Raw genomic sequence first — 22,227 nt, forward strand, 5'->3', positions numbered from 1 at the left:
TAACAAGTCTAACTGGCAATAATAAGGAAGATTTCAGAAGGGTCAATGGCTTCTATCCACATCAGAAGTATTTCCGGCACACCCAAAAGAGGTACAGTACGAGTATGCAGGAAAACGTGTCGTGTCAGGGTATCATAACTGGCTGTTATCTGTGCTGTTTCCAGCTATTAAATTTCGCCAGCTTTTGCTGGCGATTCCCTCCGCAGTGCTGGCACTGCGGAGGGGGCATATAGCATATAGAAATGCGGTAAAAACCCCAAAAACTGGGTTTTTACCGCATTTCTGCTTTACAGAATCTCCCCCTTTGGCACTTATTCTAGTTGAATCAGTCGGATGTGTATTTTCGGACAGGAACCGAGTGTTCTTAGCCCCGCCTACTGTAGGGATCTCTCACACCGTCCGTATGCGGTAAGACGCCGACCGAACGGACTGCGAGTGGATTTTTCATGTGAACACCTCCTCCATCCGTGGGAACCTCCCCCATCATTCGATGGTTGCCGACCATCGAATGCTGGACCGAGTGGTCAGGCAGCATTGAGTGCTCCAGACCACTCGGGCATTTCTCCGTGCAAACGCAGGGATATGGGCATCTGGCTATGTCATAGGTCAGCCCCCCACACGTGCGTCACGGTCGGATTACCATACGTACGCCCAGCATTTTCATGGGAATGCCCATGAAACGCGGGGCGTACGCATATGGTAATGAGCCCAAACAGCCGTTCACGCCCCTCTCCACCCCCTGTTCGGATTGTTCCAATTGATCGTTTTCTGTACAGAATGCACGCCGTATTCGGACGTGCTCGGCGTTCGCTCGCACGCACGCAGATACGCCTCTGCACATGCGCAAACACCAACCATCAGCCGTCCGCATTCGGAGCCATCCGACTCAATCAGCTACAACTTCATATACCGTTCCTATCTAATCACATCCCCACTGTACAGTCCACACATATTCACTCCTGGCCAAACTGCTGGGTCACCGTATCATACAGCACACCAGGAACCTTTGTATACTGGTGGAATTAATTCAATAAGGAATGTCATATTGTGGAAAGATGAAGTGGCTAGTTTATACAGCTGCGAGTCTGCAAAATGCTGCACTTACTGTATATTAGCTCGGTACTTGTAGAGGAGCACTGTTGGTCTGTGTAATAAATTCTGAAATTTGTTTGCAGGGAGCAGAGGTGCCCATACACTTGTCCGATTTGGGCTGATTTCACCCAATCCCAACAGATTGGACCAGAGAAATCAGAGGTGTTTGACGTCCTCGTTGAGTCTGCATCGGACCTGAGCTGGAGGTTGGAAGCTGGTGCCCGACCAACCTCTTCATCGGTCCCCCTCTTGGCGGCGGGGAACAGGGTCGCATGCGATACACCACACATGAAAGGACAGCATGCAATGTATCGCATACGATCCTGCCACCCGAGAAGGTCCCGGGCGGACACTGCTGTCATACATCGCAGTAGTGTATGGACACCTTTACATTTCCACATCGCCGCAATTGCAATCTGCCTCGCCCAGTCCTAATTAGGTAAATCAACCCTTAATCTCTTCAACAAATGTGACTCTTTTTGGGGGGTTCCTAAAATGTGGTGTCATTAATTAGCAGAGTCCCTTTCTATACTGGGATAAGCTGTACACAAATGTTGACATCTTGTGTTAAACTGAAGAGAGAGGTTTACCCCCGACAGTGCATTCACTATTTGATTGAATGGATTGAATGACATTGTTAGTTTCAGGTTTCCTGTTAGCTACAGAGACTTGCTACTGCATTACAGTCACATTTTCTCTGCACAATCCCCATAATAAACGGATCTGCATAATATACATATACCTGCTACATTATGATGAAGCAGCATTACAGGTATAGAGCTAAAAGCAATAGGGATTTGGGAAATCCTTAGATTTTGCGGAGTTAGAATATACATTTAACCCTTTGAGTGCCAAGTACATTTGTAAAAATGTGTATGAAAATTGCCAAGCAATCAGTTTTATTCATCAAAATGACCTATAATGTTATCTTATAATTTATATAACATAAAATATATGTTGTATATAACATTTTTAGTCTGTTTGCGGGGGTTTCCTCCCACAATCCAAAAAATATACAGGTAGGTTAATTGGCTCCCAATAAAAAAGTTAACCTAGAATGAGTGTGTACATGTGGTAGGGAATATAGATTGTAAGCTCCACTGGGGCAGGGACTGATGTGAGTGTTCAAATATTCTCTGTAAAGCGCTGAGGAATATGTGTGCACAATTTAAATAACTGTTAATAAATAAATAAACCTCTCACAGAGATGTTGGCACTCAACGGGTTAAAGAGGAAATGTTTTACCAACATGCCTGAGAAATAAATCTATTCCTATACAATTAAGTATCAAAGCTGTAGTCTTGTACATTGGTCCTATATTTCACCGTGTAATATGCTGCCAGCATAAAAAGTAGTCTAAACTGGCTGGTCAGTTATAGCATAGAGTCCAAGCACTGGGAAACCCGCCGAACGACACACTGGGGGCAAGTCCAGTACCCAGTTAAGCTGCTGGGCTGCCCCCAGCCTTCGTGAGCCCCCAGCCTCCGGCCATGAGGTGTGCCACATGAGGTGTGCCGCAAACAGGCATCTATTCACCTCTGCCCAGTTAAGCAGACAGCACCGGAGGCTGTACGCAGTCCCTGCCCAACCTCCGAACTGACCACAGGACACTGCGGTCTGGAGGTTGGGGCTCCCTGATTGGTGGAAATTGGTCCCTGGGTCGGATGACCCGGGTTACCCATTTATACAGCCCCTGACTCCGGGGAAGCCCCGTGTCCGACCTTGAACATTACCGGGTCAGACACCGGGTAACAGGACCCGGGTTATTTGTTTTTACCCCTTTTACACCGGCTTTGACTGAAGCAACAATAACCTGGGTCGCGTCTCTGGTGTAAAAGGGGTATGAGACACGCATAAACATAGGCAAATAGGAATCACTAGTCTGTCCCTTTTATTAAGTGGATTTGTATGGCTGTTCCTTGTAAAGTGATCATTTGGGAAAAGAAGAAGGTAAAATACCAAACAATCGGAGCTGAGAAAACACTGAAGTTTATAATATCTGTCACACATTATGTAGATGAAGGTCTGTGCTAAAGTAAACAGGATCCGGAGAAATAGAACATGATGGACTTTACTTCCTGCAATCCTACAATAAAGTTATACAGAAGAGGGTGTCCTTAAATATTTGAAGATTGCCTTTACAATGTAGAATATAAAGTAGTACAGCAAATCTGCTGTTAGTCCAATGAAGCACATCAAAAACAGAGCTGACAGGTGTACCTCCTGCCCGTTTTATGTTTCTGTACTGAACGTTAACCTATGACCTCCAGAGTACTGCCTGCTGAGCCAGGGTAACATCAGAGCTGTCATTCATCCCTTAACCCTACAACAAAGGACATGCCTCCACCAATCACAAGACTGCCCAATCCCTATCCTACACTTTTTGAGAGACCATCTATGAAGTGGGCACGGGGAGGTGGTAATTGTGCCAAGTCTGACTTACAGCCCCAGTATAGAGCCACATCAATATAATGACCTATCGATTGTCAGCATGCTAGTGTGGTCACCCACAGGTCTACAAGAGGAAAAGAGTAGGGTGTATACAAGTAAACACACACTTCATAGTAAGTAGGTGCATAATAATGCAACGTTATAGTCTGCACATATGCACACAGAGTGTCATTATTCTAGCTGTGGTAAGGAGCTCTCGGAAACACCAGTCACAGGAAGGTTACTAAGTTCTGTAGATCAAACACAGGAAGAAAACGCTAATGTTTATTTACAACAGACACAAACACGTTCCAAAAAAGTATGTTACAATGTAAAGTACATTAGCAGGTGGCACATTTCATATCTTTAATAATGAACAGCTGAGTAGTGTCCTCTAGAGATGCAGCTATAGGTGCCCATACATGCTGCGATTTCAGCATGCAGATACAAAGAGTATCTGCAGGCAGTACTTTTTGTACTTCATTGCATCGCATCAGTTTTGGAGTGCATGCGATGCGATGTCCATTAGTGACTTAACTTAAAAAAAAAAAAAAAAAGAGGCTGAAATCGCATCACACCCGCACAGTACAACGCATCCCCTTCCAGTGCCAAATTTGCATGGCACCTTAAAGTTCAAAAAGCACAGCTCGTGAATATCGGTGCGTGTATGGGCACCTTATGTTTATGTACCCTGTGGTCATGTTGTCAGCAGAAATAAAGACATTAGGCAACTTGTTTCTATTGACTGGGGGAAAATGTATTAGCTCAGTGGTTTTTGTTTTAAGTTTGAGATGTAAAGATCTGGAGATGACACATTTGGTGCTATCCACATAATGATGATTCTGAAACACACAAATGCAGAATCATGCGTTTTACCCAATGTAGCCGAGTATGTACATGAACAAGCCCATAAGGTTTGGGTAGCACGGTCTCACAGGACTGAGCTCATGGGGATGTTTCCCACCATGGCACTAACTGTGCGGAGTTTGTATGTTCTCCCTGTGCTTGCGTGGGTTTCCTCCGGGTTCTACAGTTTCCTCCCACAATCCAAAAATATACTGGTAGGTTAGTTGGCTTCCAACAAATGTAACCCTAGAATGTCTGTGTGTCCGTGTATATGTGGTAGGGAATATAGATTGTAAGCTCCACTGGGGCAGGGCCTGATGTGAATGTTCAAATATCTGCTGTAAAGTGCTGAGAGATATGTGTGCGCTACATAAATAACTAGTAATAAAAATAAAATAATAAGACGGGTAAAAAAACAGACATCAATCTCTAAAACACAGGGATAAGCAGGAAGTCTTGGGAAGCTAGGAAAATCCTTAAAAGTGACTTTCAGAAGTTAGATTTCAATAGTAAATTCTTAGGCACCAGCTACTGGCATCTGTCCAGCACTACAGAAGGAACATTGGACAATGTATGGAAAAGCCCATGTTTGTTTGTTTATTGCAAATAAAACAGCTATGTAACGATTACCCATCCGGAGGCGATTTTACCGCTGCACAAAATGTATTGCATGGAACATGTTACCAGCCTTTACTCAAATTACATAGTGCCACACAGAACAGCAACAACAAAACTAGACTAGCATCTGCCTAGAAAAACTGTAAATATCTGTAAAATAAATAGCGTAACAACTGGTATTCTCATAGTGAGAACATCTAAATGGGTAAAGCCAACAGAAAGACAATGTAGCTCACAACTATAGGCAAATACCCAACAATACTCTTAAGTGCCCTGAGCTATTCTTTCCGATTAACAGTACATAGTATTCACATAAAACGTACACGTATTCTAGTGTTCATTCTAGCACCCGCTATCTTCGAAAACCCATGCAGTTCCTCTTCCCTGCCTGGGGTGTCGCTGTCTGCTGTAGTGCTTCTAGCACAGTGTGGTCTGTATATTAGCACTGATAAGCAAACCAGACCTGTTCTAGAAACACCACAGCAGACAGTGACACCCCAGGCAGGGCTCAGGAACTGCATGGGTTTTCAAAGATGGCGGGTGCTAGTATGAACACTATATTCTATATTAAACCTTACCACAACTCTATGTAACTAGATCATATTGCCCTTCTCCAACTGCAATCCAGCCAAGCCCATATGCATTTGGTGGTAAATAGTCACACATACTCAAACTCCTATTGTAGAGTCTAAAGGCCCCCATACATTGCAATGCATGCAATATATTGCATGCAATCCCAGTCAAGCTGTCCCAGCTCAGAAACGATCCAAGAGATTGTTTCTGCAGCAGAGATGACTTGAAGGGTCCAGTACAATGCACAAGGGATCGCACATTTATGTATTTACAGTTTCTTTTATAGCATCGGACTTGCTGTCAATCCTTTGATTGATGCAATCACAGGAAAATAACCCAAATTGCAAGTAAATTGCCCAGTGTATGGGGGCCTTAAGGACATGAATCAATTAAGGCACCCTTACACTTGTCCAACAAGTTGGACCTGATTGACTGGAGATTTATCCTATGTGCAGGAGGATCAATCTCTTGGTTATACCTAATGGCACTGGATTGAGCATTGTGTCCTACACATCAGGCACATCAGATTTTGTCAGATAAATTGACCCAATCCACCTGAATTGGGTCAAATCTGAAAATCTCACAAGTGTAAGGGGCCATTTAGATAGATAGATATTTTTTTTTAATCTTTAAAAGCTATGGTTTTAATCGAAGCATCATTATATGGGTCAGATATAGTGTTCACTCTAGAACCCGCTATCTTTGAAAACCCATGCAGTTCCTCTTCCCTGCCTGGGGTATCGCTGTCTGCTGTGGTGTTTCTAGCACAGGTCTTGTTTGCATATCAGTGCTGATATACAGACCACACTGTGCTAGAAACACCACAGCAGACAGCGACACCCCAGGCAGGGAAGAGGAACTGCATGGGTTTTCAAAGATTGCGGGTGTTAGAATGAACACTAGTATATACATATATTCATTATCTCCGGCACTGGCACACACACAACTTTCATATCGGATATTAGTACCCATTTGGGGGGGAATTATAATTAACCGGCCTTATAATGGATTTCCAGTTCTGCGATCTTAAAACCAATTGCATATCCCCTATGGTGTGCATTCATATAATTACGCCTTTGTGTTTGTTATGACGTCAGACGTTACCATGTTTCAGTAAGGTCCTACAAGTTGGGCTGCCACCTGAATAAATTGGATGTTTTCATGCACACTGAACATGGACAGGATTAATAATACCATGAAGACATTAAATGATTGGCTTAATTCTCTGCACTGAACTAAAACAATCTCATGCTTTCAGGAGAAAAATAAACAGCATAAAAAAGGCTGTGCGTGGCTCACTTTACATTAAAAGATACAAGAGTGATGTCTTAACTGTTCATCACGCCTAATCTTTTCAATAAAGTGATCGGGTGGGGGCAGTAATCAAATATTTTTTTAGTGCGCCGATTGTGCCCAGACAAGCCAGGTTTAATGTTTAACATAAAATAGCTAAACTCGACCAATGTGCACAGTCCTTTCATTGCACATTTCACACTGGCCACCAGGGAACTTATCATGCAGGTGCGAGTAACGTACTTTCCGGTTATGTATGAGGACCACAATGAGGTAAGGTTCCACTACAGAACGACAAGAAGACACAACAAAGGAAATAGATGCTTATTTATATCAGGTGTGTCATGTTACATAACACAGTAAAGCTGAGCCCATCTAAAGAATAGAGCCGTGGTTCCCAAACATTCTGAATCACGGCACCCTACAGTATCAGATTTTTTTTCACGGCACCCCTAGGCCATATGTTTTTTTTTACTGAGAATTTCAGAACAAAAATATTAAGTTGAATAAGTTGCGATTAAATTTTATCCCTAGGTCCAGTTATATGTTGAGGAACAGGATTCACTTCTGTTTACCCAAATATTTAATTATTTAATTAATTACTGATTTTGCCTATTTCATTGACCATAAATAATATGAATTGGTTCTGGACTACCAACCTGAGACACCCCTGCAAGTGCTTTGAGGCACCCCAGGGAGCCTAGGCGCACAGTTTGGGAACCACTGGCATAGAGGTAAACTTCATTAGAATACTAACACTTTGGGGTCATTTCAATTCGGTCTTTAATACTCCTTTTATACTAGAAAGCACTTGCAAGCCGGGTACAAAATCCCAGGTGTGACTCGGCTTGAAACCGAGCGGGTAGCGTAATCGGGAGGCGGGGCATGGGCGGCGCTGTCAGCAACTTCCAGCGGCGCCCTTACAACTCATGCCTGGAATGTTGGACCCGGGACAATCTTTAAGGAAACTTTCCCACTGACCAATTTCCCGGGTTGTTGCGCGTTCATGTGCAATAACCCAGGAAATATTTAGTGTGAAAGGGGTATTAGCGTCCTTAACTTTAGGCTCAACCCACCCTTTCCCAGCGCCCGTGGCAATTGGTCCCGGCACTTCCGGGTATCGCTCACTGCGCATGAGTATTATTCTGTACATTTGAGTGTCAATTTCGGCATCTCATGTCCGGTTCCCGGCACTGTGTGGTGTAGGTGAGCCAGAGACCACAGCAACGTGTGTCCTTTCCCTTGTTCCGGGCGGCTAGATGCATGCATGACTGAGTGCCGGGGGGGGGGGGGGGGGAGAATATGCGGGCCCTGGAGGCAGGCCAGGCCCCGTAGCAACTGCATCGACTGCACCCATTGTAGTTACACCACTGGCTGTCGCCTCCCTGGGTGGATAACATTACCAAGAAAACATCAGAAGAATGTTCTCCGTCTTGATAAACTTAGCTGACAAATTTCCACAGAAGCCAATGTGGGGGCAAAACCAGGTGCCTCCGCCATGTAGATCATTGTTGGAGAGTGAGGATTCTAGTTTGTCAACGTTACCTAAGAACAGAAGGGTGTGGGTCATTGGGTCGACTGAAATTCAATTGAAATGCATTGGGTCGACATGGTTGGAAGGTCAACTCAAGCATTGGGTTGACCATGGCAAGGTCAACAGTCAAAAAGGTCAACATTAGTTCACAGTTTTGTCCCGAATGTCTGCACAGTCGACATGGACACAGTCAAAGTTTGCTGCATGCCCTTGCCATGCTTCAGGCATGGTGACTCGCTGCGCCCGGCACACTATTTTATTCTCGCATCACGCTGTAATGGATGGTAGGGCATGAAATACCGCCTGATGGTTCAAAAGAAAAAAACACTTGAAAAACTCATGTTGATCTTTTGAATGTTGACCTAATGCTTGTGTCAACCCTGACGACCAGTCGCCATGTTGATCTATTTCAGGTGTCGACCTTCAGTGGTTGACCCAATGCACGTCAACCTAGTGGCCGTATCCTGAACAGAAGAGGCGATTATTGGGGTCGCTATACTGGTCCTAGCCAAACACATGGGGACTGGAAGAGATATTAAATTAGCATAGCTCCAAGGTAGGATTCCCGCCAAGGATTTATGTAGTGGAAAGGTGGGTTAGTGTTTCTGAATCAAGATATGACCTTTGAATAAAGGATCTCCAAAACATGTGCTTTCACCCCAAAAATATTATTATGCGTTACTGATATGGCTCCACAGGGAAAATGTGAATTAAGCTGGGTACAAAGCTGCACTTATGGTAGCCCCTAAATCAAGTATATAAATACGAAACTGGAGTGACCCCTTTCACACTGCTGCAATAAACCAGGTTATTGCCAGTGTAGTCCAGGTCATGACTCAATTACTCGCCGATTTTCAGTCCTATTTACACTCCGGCTATTGAATTAAAGTGACGATTTTTCAGCTGTTAGAAAAATCGTCGGAAAACACATGGATTGGTGAATTACTCGCTGATCTACATGTTTTAGTCAAAACAGTGGCCATTTTCGACAATTTTCAACAGATGCAGTTTCGACTTTTTACAAAAGGGAAATCGGCATTGGAGGAAAAAATGGCCGAAAATGTCCGCAATTGAATAGGGAAAGTCCAGTTTTCTCGGTGAGCTGGAGAGAAACGGACTTGAATACCTCCTATGTCATCTCCAAGCGCCGGCAAATGAGAAGCCCCAGCAATAACCAGAACCCAGTCTGTAGTGTCAATGGGTTTCAAACCACTGAGACAAGACTAGAAATACATGTTTAGTGACCCAGGATTTTGCCGTAAAAGGGGTATCCGTATGCCATTGCTGTAGATTGAAGTGACCCCAAAGTTTTTGCAGGTCATGCATACCTATGTATACCTATACCGCCTGTTGATACCTTAGTCTTGTTTTTTAATAATGTGTTGTACCCAATTGAAAAGTGTTGCATTGCAGGCTGGTGCGGTGTAAACATATGCTAATAAAAATGAGTGGCCTCCAGTGACTTTAAATAGATTGGAAATAGCCCCCACATAAAAATAATGTGCCCAATTCCTTGACAAGCAAACGTAAAATGCTTGTATCTTTTATCAGCTCCATTCTAAGACCCAAACAATCACTTGGCTGTATAACGTGAACTTCTGCCAGCAGATTGAATGACTGTAACTGGAAGCTCCTTGGCAGTCTGGGGTGAAAAGGAAGCAGGGGGTGTGGAGTGGTTTAACAGATCAATCTTTCCTTACTGTCTCAAATGGGGGATTTAGTTACTTTCTATAGAACAGCACCACATTCTGCTACTTTCCCATAGCAAATTTACACTTTCATTAGTCCCTTACAAGCTGTGTAAATTCAATAGGCACAGCTCAGGAAGTGCTGGCTAAGAAGACAAGAAAGCTAAATTAACTTTGGTGAACGTTAAATGGGGAATTATAGTCCAGAGGGAAATGCAATTTCCTCTGCATTTCTGTCCTTAAGTACTGAAACACAGTACACTGCAGCCTTCCCCCTCAATGCTGATGAAACATCATGGAGTCTATCTCAACACAGGAGCCTATTGTGCGCTGCAACCTTCATTGTGTAACAATGGTATGATATTATTTAAGTGTAGCATGATCCATAAAATGTACTTTCACAAATACTTCACCATCAATTTACACTTATAACATATTTATAAAGAATAGATCATTATTGTTATTACATTAGGGTGGTATTCAATTGTTTTATTGTACCCATAACTCATATCTAAACTAATGGGAGGTATTCAATTGTCAAACCTGCACTGAAATGAATTGCGATTAGCCACTTAATGCAATTAAAATACCTGACCTTGTATGTTTTTCTGCTCACACCTCAGTAGACTGCAGGCTGAAATCCGTGATACATTAAGGGCACTCAAATACAACTGAAAACTTGCGGCCTCTTTAGCTGGGAACTAAAAGTAGGACAAACAATTGAATTTCCCCCTATATTTATAATTAACTATAAGCAAAACCAATAATTATGTCAAATTAGCCAATTATGTCAAAGGTCCCCATACACTAGGGCAACCTCCCAGATGGCAGGATCGCAGGTGATATATCGTATGCAATCTCAGCCAAGTCTGCTCGGCTCAGATCAGATCAGATCCAGTAGATCGCTTCTGCAGCGGGTGTCATTCACAGGCTCCGGTGTGATGCGCAATTGGATCACACATCTCATTGATACTGTCAAATACCTGTAATGCGGATGCTTTTTATGTGTTTGATCGCCACAACCTCTTGAAAAGTGTCCAAATTGCATGCATATGACATAGAACCTTATTATTACCGTATGTTTCTGTGCATTTGCATATGCCGGGTGCATGTGGCCATGGCGAACAGACTATTTGCCGGTTGCATGCACCCAAGATTGCGGGCAGGGGGCATGGAGCGGCGGATAGTCGCACCCATTGGTGTTCCCATGAAAACACTGGGCATTCCCATGGAAACCACCTGGTAATGTGGGCGCCAGGGGCGGGCAGCTGACATCCCCGTTTAGAGTAACCTTAGATGTGCATGGGCCTTCCACATCATTCGATGGTCGGCGACCATCGAATGATGTGGGTGTTCCCCCACAGCCTGCAAATGGATGTTTATGTAAAACATCCATTCGCAGCCCCTGCGAACGTGCGAGGAGGGGCATGCATATCAGCATTCGCAGGGCAGCATCTGGTGCAAATTCACAGCCTTGCGACTCAACCAGAATAACCCCCTTAGTGTATGGCCAGCTTAAGCCATGCCGTGTATCATTATGCTAAATCTGCTACTGTATGCCAGTTCCTTTACAACAGATGTATAAATCTAGCGTGCCTGGTACACTGTGAGTGACTGAGGGGTACATGTATTACCAGGCACTGATCGTGGTGATAATTCTCTTCCTGCTTCGCCTCTATACCGGGTGAAGCAGGAAGCAACAAGATGTATGGTTATTTTGTTTGCTGGAGTGGGGGAAGTGAAAACTCTGCCCACTCCACCCCCGGGAAACCCCAGTAAGTCACCACACTAGGCTGATGCTCCGTGGCCCTCCTCCTGCACAGCTCTAGTGCGCATGGGCAAGAACTCACTACTACGTCAGAATGGTCAGTGCCACACACATTGCTGCACTTTCTTATAAATAGCAGCACCAATATCACAGTAAAACATGGGGGGGAGACGTGGTATTGAATACTTCTGTGTGCAGCAACAATACAAATAAGGTGCAAAATAAAAGAAAAAATATAGATGTCCCGTGATGTCTAATGCCATATGGTGCAATAACCCTGGCCAGTTTCCCAAACTACATTATAGTCCAGGTTTTAAGGATAATTATGCTTGAGCACAGGTGATTTACTGTAAAGCCCCATACACACGGGGGAGATATATTGCTCAGCAATATATTGCTAGCAATACATTGCTGAGCAATATATTGCCCAATGTCTCCTTTTCATCAGCGACCAGAGATGGTCGCTGATGAAAAGGAACCTCTGCCGGGGGAGCCGCAGAGGTAATTAGCTGGTCGCAGGAGCAAGCTCCTGCGACCAGCGATTACAATGGGGCTGAAAACGGGAGCGCGCACCCTGCGATTTATCGCCGGGGCACACTTCCATCACTGGCAATATGGTCACCAGCGACCATATTCCCAGCGATTATAGCCCCTATGGCCCCCCTGTGTACACAGCTTAATTAATACCTCAGTCAATTTGAATTCACCATCTGGATTTAAGCATGGACTGTAACGCGGAGTTTGGCAAACTCTGCGATAGATAAAAAGAGGACACAACGGGTGAGGATTGTTCGGTCGACATTGTCTACATGATCAAAAGGTCAACATGAAGGGGGTTTTTTTGTGTCAATGTTGACATAGACAGCGTATTAGTGTACTGCTGTGCTCGCCATGCTTCGGGCACGGTGCATCACTGCGCTTGGCAGACTAGGATATTCTCCTTCTATGCCCACTGGGATGCTAAAGTATGAACAAGTTGGTTTAAAAAATAAATAAAAAAACTCTGATCAACCTTTGGACCATGTCCAACTTCTGGCTGTCAACCAATAGTGGTCCACTTTTTGACTGTTGACCGCATGCCAGACACAACTCCATTGGCCCAATCCAATAAAATGTATTTAGAACAGACGTAACATAAAATATAGTTCAGATTTTAAAATGAAACTATATACAATAAGAGTAATGATATCGGGATGTGTACAATATAAGGAATGGGTTTGGATGAGTAGGGAGATGCCCCACAATATGAACAGACATAGTTTATGCTGGTAAATGTTGACTTTGCACAGCAACGTCTGAGCAGGATGTGCCATATGCAGTGTATACACCAGGTTACAGTATAAATTTGGATCACAAAGTCTCCTTTACATCTGCACAGTGGCATTATGTGGGATGGGTTAGGAGGTAGAAGGGAGAGGTTACCTGACTCATAGGGAACATATCACCAATCCCACCCAAGTACATCCCACGGCAAGTCTGACACAATAGCTCAGCTACACCGTCATATAGCTGCCACTAAATTATACACTGACAGCTCCGAGCATTCGAGAGAAGAGTTTCACAGCAGATTATTGTGACATATGGACTAACTTCCTCTGGTGTTAGCAAGCTGGTCCCTTATCTTTGAAACTAGAATAATTAGGCCAATAGTTAACATTATGTTGTGCTAAAAGTCTTTGGTTGTTACAAAAGCATAAACACTGATGTGGTTAAGTAACAACTGACAGTCATGCCAACACAAGAATACAAAAACAATAGCACAGCAATAGCAAAGTGGGATACACAATATAATGCGGCACCCACAACGTTTTGGCTGAACAACTTATTTCAAAAAGGGGTATGGGAAGGGGTGCCCGCATCTTTAGCCCGCTGTTACCAGATGGGGTTAACCTATCACCCTGACACAGATGTGCCTTCCTGTTTATTTTATTCACTTGAGTTTCCTGTGCTGAGCCAAGGCACAGCTTTTCTTTCTCAGCCTAATCCTGTGAATATGACCCGCCTGGCTAGTAGTTAATGATTATACTACTTAGTGACATTATGCACAGCAGGTATGTCAATATGTATCAAAGACGGAGGGTCTAGATCGGGCACATCCCAACTGTTTGTGGAACTACAGGTCACAGCATGGACCCAGTGGATCACAACAAGGCTCTGGAAACCTGACGCAAATGGATAATCTTGGCTTGGACATCCTTCTTTCTCTCACCTTAAACACTTTCCCAAAGGCTCCATCGCCCAGCTCTCCTATGATTTCCCAGACCTCCTCTGGGTTCTGATCCCGCTTGACATGCTCATACTGCTTCTTCTTCTTCTCGCCGCCCAGCTTAAAGATCTTCCGAAAGTTAAAAAAAGACATTTCCTCTCTGCTGGTGGCTGCTCCCCTAAGCTCAGCCCTGGACTTGGGAGCGGATATGTGTAAAGACAATCAATGGGGGGCTGTGGGCTTCATGCCCATACCCTGGTGATGAACCAATTGAGCCTGAATTGATCCCTTCGCTGATATTCAGGTAAATCGCACTTGACTCCTCTATTGATATCCAGGTAGCTCTCACTTGATCCTTCTGTCCATAGATCCCACTTAATCCCTCTTTGGAGATAAAAGGTAGATCCCAATGTGGAGATACAGGTAGATCCTACTCGATTTCTCTGTGGATACGCAGGTCTATCCCACTTGATGCCTCCCCCAATGGAGATCCCGGTAGATCCCTCAGAGGAGATACATCTAAATACCAATTGATCCCTCAGAGGCGACACGGGCAGACCCTGGTGGATCCCCTCAGTGATGCACAGGCGGCTCCTGTCTCGTGTTGCCGGTTTCCTTGGTGATAGATCCCGGATCAGGTCCCCAGTGGATCCCGTCTAGGTGATCAGAGCCGGTGGAGACTGTCACAGCATCAGCGACCGGTCCCCCAGGATGATGTCCCTGAGATAAGGAGGAGGGTTTAGCAGCAGACACCTGCCCCAGGTCCTATCCGCAGGCCGCGGCTAGCTCACACATTGCTGTCAGGCCCAGCCCATCACACGGACGCGGCCGACGGGGGGGAGGAGGAGGAAGAGGCGGGGAGATAACTCGCGCCCCACGCCAGCCGCACTCAAGTCTTATTACCCGGCTGCTGGTACAAGGTGAGAGAGCAACTCAGCCGACTGGCAGAGGCCGGAGCCCGGCCCTGTGCACCGGTATCCGGGGGGTGAGATGCGGCGCGTACTGTGTATGCACACACTGTGCTGCGGGGCCTGTGTCACTCTGTGCGCGTCCCCGCTAGCTCAGGCCGCTGTCACTCTCCGCCGGGAACGCGCATGCGTCTCCTTAGCAACGCCTTTTTTTTTTGTCATAACTTTAATAGTTGTAACAGCCGGACCTTCTACAGCAGCGTACTCACTGGTCATGATGGAGTCATTGAGAAAAGCATCCAGACTATTCTTACATACAGTAGCATACCTCCCATGGTAGGTATAATAACCACAAGGGCGGATTAGTTGGCGATTTACCTGATAGCAGATGCCTAACTTGTGACATATGTATAACTAAGGGGGTTATTCTGGTTCATACGCTTGCATGCAAATAAATGTTTATACTAAATATCCATTCGCAGTCGTGCAGAGGAATTCGCCCTGCAAAGGGGTGCGGTGGCATATGCGAACAGCGGGCGTGCGAAAAATGACACACAGCGCGGCATGTCAACCAGAATAACCCCCCAAGGGTGCTGTAAGTCAGTGACTATCTGTACTTCCTGTCAGAGCTGCCCATCCAGTGTTCAAAAAGAATGTGGTGGTCTCCATGAGGAAAATGATCCCTATATACAATTGATGCTAACGTTTGTGTGTGCAGGCCGATATTGCTGTGGGGCACACATGCAATTCGTGCTGATGTAGAGTGACAACTCATTAAAGTCATGTTAGAGTTATGGAGAAGGTAAAATGAAGTTTTGTCTTGTTACCTACTTAACATATTTATGTGGTCATAAATGTTGCTCTTTGTACTTGTGGTTCCTGTGTGTGTGTATATATTAAATAAGCAGAACAGGAGGACGCTGAACATCAATGGTGTGCATGGCAGGATTGGATGGAGAAAGCCGCTGTTCCCCAAAGAGAACATTGCTGCCCATCTGCAGTTTGCTATAGATCACTTGGATAAGCCGGAAGGACAGTGGAACGATGTTTTGTGGACAGTTGAGTCCAAAATACTGTCAAACTTTTTGGCTTCAATAAGAAGCGTTCTGTTTGGAGAATGGGGCACACTGCATTACATCATAAATACTAGGATATTCTACTAGGATATTCTAAAGGAAAATGTCAATACACCTGTCCATGAGCTGCATCTCTATAGAACTTACAGTTTAGCTCCCATTGGGGTTTATTCTAGTTCATTCTTTCTGACAAAATCCTTCTTAGATGGACAAAACCATGTGCACTGCAGGGGGGCAGATGTAACATGTGCAGAATTAGATTTGGGTGAGTTATTTTGTTTCTGTGAAGGGAAAATACTGACTGCATGATTTTACACTGCAATATAGATATCACTTTGAAGAAAAACCCCACCCAAATCTAATTATCTCTGCACAAGTTACATCTGCCCCACCCGCAGTGCACATGGTTTTGTCCATCTAAAGGTGCGTACACACGTACAAGTTTTTCTGTCTGATCTATCTGGTGGGAACAAAAACCTGGAAATGTATGGGAGCAAATGACAATCAAAAAATTGTTCCCAAACGCTTGAAAACAGGCAGTGATCAGTCAGACAAATTGTGGAAATTTTTGATTGTCATATGCTCCAATACTGTACATTTCCAGCTTTTTGTTCCCACCAGATAGATCGGACAGATAAATCTGTACGTATGTACGCACCTTAAGAAGGATTTTGTCAGAACGAATGAACTAGAATAACCCCCATTATCAGACCTACATCCATGATCAGATGCCTCTCCCTGGCCAACTGACTGGGGATTCCAGGAAGTCCAAGTGGATGGAACCACTTTTTCCACAGTCCACTGTGCGCGGTTGTCTGCGCTCCGCAGAGTGTATTCCTGATCCACGTGTTATCATTGTTTACTTTCATTTCACCGTTATTCCCAGATCATTCCAGTTCCTTATTGTCTCTCTCCGGTTAAGTATTCCAGTACTACTGATATTCCCTGCTCAAGTTATCCAGCATTCAACCGGCAAACCAAATTTGAGTATTCCAGCGCTACTGGTATCCATGGTTCAAGTCATCCAGGGCTCCACCGGCATTCCTGGTTTGAGTATTCCAGTGTCACCTGTACCCCCAGTTTAGGTTATCCAGCACTCCATCAGAGGTCCCAGTACAAGATGTCCAGAGATCCACCATTCCTCTTATTTCTAGTATTCCTGTGCTTTGGTTTTACATTAACTTACAGTATCAGCTTCTCCAATTGATTTCTAAGTTCCATCGTTGGCCTACCACCTTCTGTATCTGAGCTAGTAGTGGGTGTTCAAAGCATGACCTGCTTGCCAGACGCAGCACATCTAAACCTCCCTGTGGGGGTCCCTAGGGAAGACACTTCACATCCCTGTTCTGGGATCTTTGTCAACGACTTAATTACTCTAGTTTAGTATATGAAGAGACAGTAGATCTGGAGGCAACTTTCCAAACTACCACCTCCAAAGCCACTTAAAGTCTGAAACTAGAGTTGGATCCTCAACTCTTCTTTAGCGTGACAGTGGGTTATGCAGCAAGACAATGATCAAAAGCACACAAGACATTTGACCAAAGAATGGCTATAGAAGAATAAATTGAAAATTTGGAATGGTCACCTGACCTGAATCCAATCAAAATGTTTTGGAAGGACCTGAAGTGAGCAGTTCATATGAGGAAGAAGCACAAGGGACAGAAAGCAGAGCATAACATACTTTTGCTATTCACAGATATGTGATATTGGATAATTTTCCTTAATAAAATAATATTTATTTAAATTATCCTGGTGACACAGCTTCACATTGGGATGTAGGAGGGTCCGAAGGAGCCAGGCACCTATGCTAAAAGCTTTGAGAGGTAGGCTCCTCCCTTCTGCATCCCAGAATCCCCAGTTCTTATTAGGTGCCCACCAGAGTGGGTGCTTTTCTGAAGCTGGGCTGCAATAGCAGCCAGAAGAAGGTAGCTAGGTGTGTGTTGTTTTATTAATTTTACACTTAGGTAGGAAACAGTGTGAGGATTCTAGGAGAATCCTCACACTATCAGCGCAGCAGGGGCTGACAGAATCATGTCCTGTCAGTGCCCTGTGCACAGAGAGACGCTGTCTGGTCTCTCTGTGCAGTGCTTATCAGCCTCCATATAGTGAGGCTGCCTGGGCCCTGGGGTATCCCTGAACTGGCTCCCCGCAGGGGGGGGATCATGCGGGATGGGTGCTCTGTGATGGCTGCCGCCATTTTATACAAGGGTTTACAAGCTGAATCTCTGCGGAGAAAGCAGCTTGTCACAGGAGCCTGCTAGCGAGTCCAAGTGATCCCGGCTTGAGGGGAGGCACTAGATGAGGAGAATCTACGTAATAGGAGCGGCTACAGGAGTTAGTTGGTGCCAGTGAGCAACAGACCCCACTGTAGCAGGGACAAGATGGTCTCTTCCTGTTTTTTGTCTCCCATTTCAAAATTAAATCTTTGAGGTCGGTTCTGCTGAACCTGGACCAAGAAGAGTTCCTGATGTCCATGGATATTCAGGACGCATATTTACACATACCTATTTGTGCGGAGCATCAGTCTTTACTGCGTTTTGCAATAGGGGACTTACACCTCCAGTGTCAGGCGTTACCTTTCGGGCTGGCAACCGCTCCGAGGGTATTTACAAAAAATGATGTCAGTAATGGTGGCAGTTCTCCGATTAAAAGGAATAGTGGTTATTCCTTATTTGGACGATCTTTTGTTCAAAGCGGAGTCTGCAGAGAGGTTGCAACAAGACTTGACAAGAGGCTATTCGAGTTTTGCAGGATCACGACTGGGTGCTAAACTTTCAATAGTCTCCCCTGTGCCCCACCCAGAGTCATATTGCACACACACTTGTATCCAGTGTTCCTTCTGGAGTCAAAGGCCAGGGACATTTGTCAACTGGTTGGGACTGTGTTGGAGTTACCAGAACCGTCAGTTTGGCAATGCCCGAAGTTGCTAGGAAAGATTGTGGTGACGTTCGAGACTCTTCAATACACCAGATTCCATTCTCGAGCCATTCAATGGAACATATTGGCAGGCTGGTTGGGGAATCCCAAAACCATGAAGACGGAAAAAGTGATTTTGTCTCCAGAGACAAGGGATGTTGGTGGCCGGATGTCGACTCTCTCCAATGGGGCCGGTCCCTTCAGAGTGGGGAATGGCTGGTGGTTACCAGGGAATGGGGAGCTGTAGTGATGGATATGAGACTTCAAAACTATGGTCCATAAGATCAATGCCTTAGACACACTCCTTTTTAGACCAACCTCAGGAAGAAGAGCCATCTCGACTTACTACCAACTACTACACACCCCTATCGCCTTAGACACTATACGAACAGGAATGTCCACATGGATGCAAATCTTCCCCCAATACTCAATAAAACATCTATTATGATCATTCCACTATTACTGGAAGACATTGCCTTCCTCTATGTATAGGGAAATGACATATATCATAACGATTATCTCTTTCCACACAGATGTTGCGCCATGGGCATCGCTGAGACTGACACATGCCCGTGTGGTTGCTCGGGAGCAACATTTAAACATTGTATGTGGGACTGCCCCCCTCATAATTCGTTTCTGGAGACAGGTTCATGGGTTCTCTGTTACTTATTTGTTAAACAGCCTCCCCCTGACGGCAAAGTGGGCCCTGTTGGTTATATTCCCCCCTAACACACCAATTTTATCTGATAGTAAAAAAATGATGCTCATAATCTCAGCTGTAGCCCGTAAATGTGTTTTGCATCAGTGGATCCATGCGGACCCTCCATCCATCCAATTATTCAGGGCTAAACTTTTTCATATCTTCCATATGGAATGGATAGAGACATCTCTCCAGAAGGAAGAACGCACAGAAAACTTCTTTCAGATCTGGGAGGGTTTTATCGATTCCCTGTCAACTGATCTCAAAGAACAGATTGATAGATGTTTTAGAGCCACACAGTGGTATGAAACTAGGAATCTCTTAGGAGATTAGGGGGGTTTTGAGAGGCCTTTGGCCCGTGTTCATCCACGTTATTACTGCCTGAATGTATGGTAAAGGAAAGAATGACAACTGTAATGTACTTTATTGTAACACAAATTGCATCTTTTCTGCTCGTTGTAACAATTACAAATATTACAAAAAAAAAAATCATTACTGTTTGTACTATTATGATGCTCAATCCTGAATAAAAATAATTAGAAAAAAACAAAAAACCTATGGTCCAGGGAAGAGTCGGTTCTCCCAATAAATGTCTTAAATGTCTTGGATAAGGGCAGACCGCCCTTAGACATTGTCCCAAGCGGAAGAAAGGATAAAGACATTGTCCCAAGCGGAAGAAAGGATAAAGGGTTTGCCTATCCGAATTCAGTCGGACAATGCCACGACTGTGGCATATTTGAACCATCAAGGGGGCACAATCAGCAAAATGGCAATGCAGGAGGTGTCAAATTCTTCTGTGGGCGGAGATCAATGTTCCGACCCTGTCTGCTGTGTTCATCCCTGGAGTAAAGAGTGTGGAAGCCGATTTCCTGAGCAGGGAGGAGCTTCTGGAAGGGGAATGGGCGTTACACCCGCAGGTGTTCCAGGAGATTGTGGCGCTTTGGGGCCTTCCGGAAGTAGATTTGATGGCGTCAATATTCAATCATCAAGTACCAAGGCTCTTTTCCAGGACCAAGGATCCTCTAGCTTGGGCAGTAGATGCAATGACGATGCCTTGGACAGGGAAGTTAGCTTATGTCTTCCCTCCCTTCCCTATGATTGCTCGAGTACTGAAAAAAGTGAAATCTCAGGGGATTTGTGTCATAATGATAGCTCCAGATTGGCCAAGGAGATCTTGGTACTCCAGCATTCGGATTTTGTCAATAGCGTCGTGACGTCTGCCTCTGCGTCCAGATCTGCTAAAGCAGGGTCCATTTTTTTCACCAGGACCTAGTTCCACTAACTTTGATGGCCTGGTTATTGAAACCGCCATCTTGAGGAAGAAGGGGTTATCAAATGCGGTAATAAATACCATGATTAAGGCTAGGAAGCCGGTCTCTTGAGCAAACTATTATAGAGATTGGAAGACATACATTCGTTGGTGTGAGCGTCAGAGAGCTCACACTTCTAAATTTAAGTTGTCAAGGTTGCTTGAATTTTTACAAGATGGTTTTTCATCTGGTTTGAGTCTTCAGTCTTTAAAGGTTCAGGTTTCGGCCTTGTCTATTTTCTTTCAGAAAAAAGTGGCTTTAATTCCAGAGGTACAGGGTTACAAGATTGAAACCTCCTTACAAACAACCTGTAGCACCATGAGATTTATCTTTGGTGTTGGCAGTTCTTCAAAAATATCCTTTTGAACCTAAAATTTCTTACATGGAAATTAACCTTTTTGTTAGCCATTTCTTCCGCCAAGCGGGTTTCTGAGTTGGGAGCATTATCTTGTAAGCCTCCTTTTTTGATTTTTCATGATGAGAGGGCTGTGGAACAGTGCCTAAGTTTTTACCTAAAGTGGTTTCTGCTTTTCATTTAAACCAAGAGATTGTTCTTCCAGTGTTCAATCCCCCGGAGGGGCTGGAAAGAGGTACAAATTAAAAAAATGTGGATGTTGTTCACGCTTTGCGCATTTATGTGGACTGAGGAAAGGATTTCCGTAAGACGGATTCCTTATTGGTCTTGTATGATGTACACAAGAAAGGTTGGCCTGCTTCAAAACAGACCATTGCTAGGTGGTTGAGGTTGGTTATTGCTTGGGCCTATACTAAAGTTGGTAGACCAGTGCCTTCCAGGATAAATGCTCATACCACCAGGTCGGTTGCTGCCTCTTGGGCAGTGCACCATGGGGCTACGGCTGAGCAAGTATGCAGGGCTGCCATTTGGTCATCTGTTCACACTTTCACCAAATTTTACAGGCTCCATGAGTTTGCGTCGGAGGATGCATCATTCGGGCGAGCAGTGATGAGATCTGCAAAGGACCGGCTTTTGAATGTCCCAATGTGAAGCTGTGTCACCAGGATAATTGAAAGAGAAAAAGTGATTTTTGTAAGAACTTACCGTTCAAATCCCTTTCTCTGATATTATCCTGGTGACACAGCGATCCCTCCCTTACGCTCAGTAAGTATTGCCGTTTTCATGAATGTTCATGTTGTAATGGTTTGGTTAAAATTAATTGTGCATGTAATATGTTCAGGCGTTGTACTGAATTAATGTATCGGTACTTGTGTATTTTGGCGGCGCCCATCGCATCGCATACCATAAGGCAT

The 22,227-nt window shown here is 44.6% G+C and overlaps 2 protein-coding genes across 6 annotated transcripts in view; one reads left to right on the top strand and one right to left on the bottom strand.

Annotated features, from left to right (window-relative positions):
* Positions 1-15,099, bottom strand: part of SLK (STE20 like kinase) — a 70,139-nt gene extending 55,040 nt beyond the window's left edge. For all 3 annotated transcript variants that reach the window (XM_083149271.1, XM_083149272.1, XM_083149270.1), the window contains exon 1: positions 14,052-15,099. In XM_083149271.1, coding sequence (XP_083005397.1) covers positions 14,052-14,201 — 150 coding nt within the window. In that variant the 5' untranslated portion in view covers positions 14,202-15,099. The remainder of the gene's footprint in view (positions 1-14,051) is intronic.
* STN1 (STN1 subunit of CST complex) overlaps positions 14,739-22,227 on the top strand; it is an 81,426-nt gene continuing 73,937 nt past the window's right edge. The window contains exon 1 of one of the 3 annotated variants that reach the window (XM_083149275.1): positions 14,739-14,968. The gene's annotated coding sequence lies outside the window, so the exon portion shown is untranslated. Of the gene's footprint in view, positions 14,969-15,046; positions 15,293-22,227 lie in introns of those variants that run through there. The other 2 variants (XM_083149273.1, XM_083149274.1) reach the window with 2 other exon arrangements.

This window comes from Crinia signifera, chromosome 6 (assembly GCF_055691185.1).
Source record: "Crinia signifera chromosome 6, ASM5569118v1, whole genome shotgun sequence".
Taxonomy (NCBI): domain Eukaryota; kingdom Metazoa; phylum Chordata; class Amphibia; order Anura; family Myobatrachidae; genus Crinia; species Crinia signifera.